This window comes from Rhagoletis zephyria, unplaced genomic scaffold (assembly GCF_001687245.7).
Source record: "Rhagoletis zephyria isolate East Lansing unplaced genomic scaffold, Rhagoletis_zephyria_1.1 Rzeph_scaffold_22369, whole genome shotgun sequence".
In the NCBI taxonomy this organism is placed as follows: Eukaryota; Metazoa; Arthropoda; class Insecta; order Diptera; family Tephritidae; genus Rhagoletis; species Rhagoletis zephyria.
The window spans coordinates 685-6,495 of NW_016179427.1; the positions used below are offsets into that span (position 1 = coordinate 685).

The 5,811-nt window shown below is 34.4% G+C and overlaps 1 protein-coding gene across 2 annotated transcripts; it reads left to right on the forward strand.

Moving 5' to 3' along the window:
• The first annotated feature begins 713 nt into the window (after nt 1–713).
• LOC108381390 (uncharacterized) lies at nt 714–3,550 on the forward strand. 2 transcript variants are annotated; one of them, XR_001849621.1, is made up of 4 exons: nt 714–1,441; nt 1,507–1,581; nt 1,650–2,139; nt 2,189–3,550. XR_001849621.1 is itself a non-coding variant. In XM_017637807.1 (3 exons), exons 1-3 carry the CDS (start codon nt 1,290–1,292, stop codon nt 2,029–2,031), a joined length of 609 nt encoding a protein of 202 aa, XP_017493296.1. In that variant the 5' UTR covers nt 714–1,289; the 3' UTR covers nt 2,032–3,550. The 2 variants fall into 2 exon arrangements, 1 of the variants encoding a protein (XP_017493296.1); XM_017637807.1 differs by having other exon boundaries at nt 1,650–3,550.
• The last annotated feature ends 2,261 nt before the right edge of the window (nt 3,551–5,811 follow it).

Here is a 5,811-nt window from a genome sequence, read left to right on the forward strand (position 1 = left end):
ACAAAAAAAACGTTAAATTATAGTATAATAAAGTGCTATTTTAAGTCGCTATGGCGTACCATTAATTTTTGGCATTTTTTTTTTGTTTTCGCATGTTTTCATGCAAAGTAAATATGTTCGACCGTTTGTTTGAAACAGAAGCAACTGAGCAGCACTTTCCACTCGCACTTTATTATACTCACCGAATTTTTTTCTAAGATTCTAATTAAAAAGTTTGAAATTTTGGTGAAACATTGCAGAATTAATTTTTATAGTTTTTTTGCACAAAGTTTTTGATATTTGGTATTATATGGTTTTTGTTAGGAAAAGAGCTTTACTTTCATAAAATAAATAACAAACATTACATAAACTAGGGAAAAATAACCAAAACTTAATAAAATATCAAGTCCTAATTGCTATTTTGGTCACTGTATGTATTCCTCGATAGGAATCACAGGCATTCAGACTAGAAAATATGGAGAATATTACGACCATATACCAACATCGCTTAAAACTCGTACATAGGCAAGCCATTTAAATGAGCTGTTAAGGCGAAACACCGAATACGGGACAAATACAGGACATTAAAAGAAATATAGAACATTTGGCGTCCCGTATAAAATAAATAAATTACCAGGACCAAGGGTCCAAAAAGAGGACTGTCCCGTATAATGCAGGACAGATGGTCACCGTAGGTATGTATGTATGTACATACATACGTACATTTGCATTTATGAATTTAAGCTCATTTAAGTCAACCTTCACCAGAAGGGAAACACCTAAATTGCAGACTCTGGGTGCATTATGAGCGTAAAAGCTCCGAAATAGGACTCCAAATGTTTGCTGGGATGGTATATATATATATATATATGTACATAAATATGTGCGAATGTCCGTATATCGAAAAAATCTTAATAGCCAAGTCACAGATATGTGTAATTTAGGGGGTCTGACATTTAGATTCCATGCATTGAAACGCGCCAAATTAATTAGAGCCCATAATGTTTTCCTTACTTCTGCTCCACCTTACAAATTAACACCTCTGAATCGACAATTAACAGATCATGTTAATTAAACTAAACTTCAAAGCTTAAAATATATGTAAACAAATATCAATTCCAGATAAGAGAGCTCGATATAAAAACGACGTAATTTATGCAGCAAGTTTTAAGTTGTCGAAGTTATTTGCTGGAAAGTAGTGCGGCTGAGGACACGCAGAACCACAAACCTATTTCACTGCAAATAGGTAACGGAAAGTAATAAGGATTAGGCTAGGATTATAAAATTTCACAATCAAAGTCAAACTTAAAATGCCAGTGAAAAACAAATATCAAATTTTCCTTATTTTCGCTGCGCTATTTGCTGCCTCCGAGACATTGCCAGTATTGGATACTTCGTCAGGCATAGACAACTCAACGATTGAGGAATTACAAGCGAGTCTCAATGATACACCAAAGAATCTGTAAGCACTGAATAAATAGCCTAATTTAATGAATCATTTTTTTTAGCTTAAATCCTATCTTGTAGTTATGTTGTTAAGGCTGTTGTGTACGAAATTGGAATTTTAACGGAAGTGGACGATAATGAAACCAGTTTTGAAAGGTAGAAAGTCACACATTTTTAACCGCAACCGGAACATCTACATATTTCAGTTTGTGTTGTAATTTTAGCCAAGAACGCGTTGATTTGACCTTCTATGATGCACACTCCAACCAGAGCCATATCAACCTCGGTGATGTGCCTTTGCCGATCCAAACGAACATTTCCGGACAAGTACTTACCGGCATAGCGCCCGTCAATATTGGCGCATTCAGCAGCCCATTGGAGCTTTTACAATCGTTGCCACTAACCGGGACCATAGTCAATATAACGCATAGCAACACGGCGTATTATCAACTCACTAAGTCAAATGCCAGTGACACGTTAAAGCCACATGTAACGAGTGTTGAAGAATTAACAAATGTGTCTGACCTCTTTCCAGTAGTTAGCGAGGTGCCTCTACAACACCCACTTGCAACTAGCGAAGCGGCGGCAAATACTGTAAATAGTTGAAGAATTACTACTACTATTTTGATTGCGATGCTGATATAAATACATAGCAGTTGTTGGCATCACTGGAAATAAAGACTGTATATATGTATGAATATGTACATAAATTGTGTATGCATGTATATGTATGCACATTCATATTGATATGCATACAAAATAGTATGTATTTATGTAAGGAGCTCTGGTGTTGATCTGTATGCATTGATTCCTGGTAATAACTGATCACTTGTACAAAATGACAAAACTTATTTTAGTGGATGAATAAAGTTTCATCAAAATCAAAATAAATCAAATTACAAACACATTCCCTCAGAATTGTTTTATTTGTATTACAATTAAACCCTTCACTAAAACGGCGCTGTTGTATCACTTTGGAAATTCTTGGAAATGCGTTGTATTTATCTTTTTAATTAGCGAAACCCAATAGCATCTACATATTTGTCAGCGCTGAGGACCTTGTTTCCCGCTTGAGAACTGCAATATTTACGGTAGATATATGCTTTAAGGCTGTGCGTCGAAAAGCTATTTGAATATCAACATTTATCTAAATATTTTCATTTGCAACAACTTAATATACTATTTTAAAGGAATTTCCAGTTCTTTTTAGACTTTGAAATAAAAAAAGATGTAGTGAAAAAATTGTCGTACCGCTTTTTTTTAAATAAACCATTAGATTCCTCTGCCTTAGTACAATGGGATTTCCTTAGGACCTTTATTATTTTGTATTCAAAATTTCGATTATTTTTTCTTTTTTTTTTTTTTGAGGATATCTTAGAATATAGGATTGTTCGTGCTCTAGTTTTCCCGATCTTCCTAGATATTTTCGAGGTTTTCTGAGTTTTTTTCAAGAGGTTTTGTATCTGTATAGATGTTTTCACGATTATTCGGAAGGTTTCGCGTTTTGCTTTTTGAAATTTTCGAGATTTTTAAGAACTGTCATTATTTTTTGGGACTTTTCGGGAGAGACCTTATTGGATAGTTTCCAAAATTTTTTTATCGAAATTTCTCAAGTTATTTGGGATATTTCGAGCACTCTCGGCATTTTTCCGGGATGTTTGGAGCAGGGATGTTGCGAATATTTGCGTTCGCATTCGTCATGCGAATAATTCGCATCAAATAATACAAATGTTTTGCGAATGCGACTGTGTACATGGGGAGAGACTCCACTCTAATATTGTTGAAATGGCTCTAAGTCTGCCAAACCAGGGTGCGGACAATAACCGACTTTTAGCTTCAGGCGCTAAACGGTTAAGTGGTATATCAGGCAAATTGATGGGCCTTGCTCAAAGTCTTAAAAGCAACCTAGAAATAATTATAGATTCTTTCAGTGAAAGCGAAGGATCGGATGTAGAATTTGGAGACATTAGAAAATGTCAAATTAAAGAGTCGATTACGGATAGCAACGCAACCACGCTTCGGTTGCCAGCTGGCAACGCAACTGTAAAGAAAATTTGTATTACGAATGGCAACTATCGTCAGTTGCTGTAGAATTATCGATAATCGAAATTTGACAGTTCGACAACCAGCAAGCGGCTGTAAACAAGCTGTGCGAGTAAAATTAAATTATTAAAATAAAGAGTTTTAAAGAAAAGACAGCAATAAAGCTAAACTCGTCACAATTATTTGTTTAAGAAGAAGAGAAGTGCATGAACGCGGCCTCAATCAAGAGACATTTAAAGGATAATTCCAATCCTCTAGAGCTACCGAGTGCACTGTAAGCAAAAGTTAATGCTTTCAAAGATTTTTCTTTTATTTTCGTTTCGTGTTCATTTTCAAAGCATATTGAGGACTTCCAAAAGAAGCTGTAGTATAATTGGTTAATAAACAAATGAACCACTTCGTTCAACTTCAATACCTCCGCTCATAGAAAAGCTTGCGCACCTCTTCGATTTTTCGCAGAAGGAAGTGCCACAGCAATGACTTGAATTTGGAAAACTTGGTGTGTCGGTAGTTTTAAAAGAGGTGCTTCAGTTGATAAATGAAAAAATTTGCAATCAGTGTTCGCTTTTGTTTCGCCAAAAGGGCGTACTCCACGGGAACTAAAATTTCAAGTTTTGTTTTGTTATTTTCACCATATTCTGTAAAAGCAAACTGCATTGCAAACGGTCAATATCGTTCAAATTATTAAAAAATAAAATATATGACACACTTTTCAAATTTTCGCTCCTAAATACGCTACAAAAACATTCCCAGCAATCACATACATGTATTCGCCTGTATAAATACTTTGTGCAACTGCAGTTGTCAGTTGAAAGTTGCCAGTTGCCATCTGTAATATCGTTTTGGCAACTAGCTACGCAACTGAATTGCTGATTGCTATCGATAATCGACCCACAAAGCTCAATTGAAGACCTATCCTAAAGACAAATGAGCTTATCTCCGTAAAAATCCTCTCGATTGGTGGAAAACTAAACTAAAATTACTTTTTTTTTAAATATAATATGCCCCTTTTGAACTTTGACTACTAGATTAAAACACTGCACTATGTTCTGATAGCTACTATTTGCTGGTCAAGTCATTTTTTAGAGTATCGATAAATCGATTTTTTTGTCCCTTCCTTAAACTAATTCTCCAGAGTAAAAAAGTACATACTCATTATTTTCTTAAAGAGTTTTCCCATTGAGATATCAGCTGACATTTTTACTAAAAGTTTTAAAACTTATTTCTTTCGTAGTCAGTAGTTTTGTAGTTCGAAATGGTATGTATGTCTTGGGGGCGCGAAAGATACTTCATAAAAGATAATGGAAATGAATGTTTGTATGATTAACAAAAAAGAAAGCTAACATATAGCTTGCTAAATAAAATAGAATTCATTTTCAAAATGGACTTCAATTTGGGTAATAATATTCCACTTTAATTCATTTGGCGGTCTTGAAGCTTTGTGGGCAATAAAAATTTTCAATTTAGAGTTTAGAGTGCATTTTTTGAATAATGGGCTTTTTTATTAGAAAAGGTGTGTTTTGCCGTGCTTTTCGACGTTTGAAAAGCAGCTGTTTTAAACATTTTGCTGCGAAATATTCAGCCTCATTACGTAAGTCGTAAATTAGGCTGAATTGTACGACTCGACAACATTAGCATTGTCGTGCTGAAATAAGTAAACGACTAAAATTGTCGAAAACTATGCAGTGCTGCCAAGTTCTTCCGTTTTAATACACTAGTCGAGTGGAAAGTTTAGGCAATGACGCTAAATTTTCGATACGATTCGACTCTCGAAAAACGACTTGCATTCGGCACGACTCTCGCAATGAGGCTGATTATTAGATGGAGCACATCCGAAGAATATGACAAAAAAAAAATGCATTGTTGTTTTTTTTTTGTTTAAACTTGTACGTTACGTTATTTTTTCAACTTTATATGTAGCTTAATATTGGTAATATACTTTTTGTGCTAGTGCCTTTTCAAATAAATACAAATAAAAACTTATATTTAAAGGAAAAAGTTATTATTTGAAGAAGGTGTGATTAGAAAAAAATATATACCAAAAACTAAGCAACTTTTTTAACTAAAATTTTTTCCCGATAACGCCATGTGGGATCCAAACCCCCATGGTGAAAAAAAAAAATTATAAAATTTGGTAGCCATATTGGATCCGCCATTTTAAATTCCAAAAATCTTACATCAGATTCGAGATCAGCGATCTTGAAAACCCCGCTTATGTATAAGTTTTTGGTGGAAGGGAAAGAAGTATAAAATTTGGTCGCCATATTGGATCCGCCATTTTAAATTCCAAAAATCTTACATCAGATTCGAGATCAGCGATCTTGAAAACCCCGCTTATGTATA

Coding starts and splice junctions, on each gene's coding strand:
- LOC108381390 (XM_017637807.1), top strand. CDS start 1,290: ATGCCAGTGAAAAACAAATATCAAATTTTCCTTATTTTCGCTGCGCTA. Junction 1,442..1,506: donor AATGATACACCAAAGAATCT/GTAAGCACTGAA, acceptor CCTATCTTGTAG/TTATGTTGTTAAGGCTGTTG. Junction 1,582..1,649: donor AATGAAACCAGTTTTGAAAG/GTAGAAAGTCAC, acceptor TTGTAATTTTAG/CCAAGAACGCGTTGATTTGA.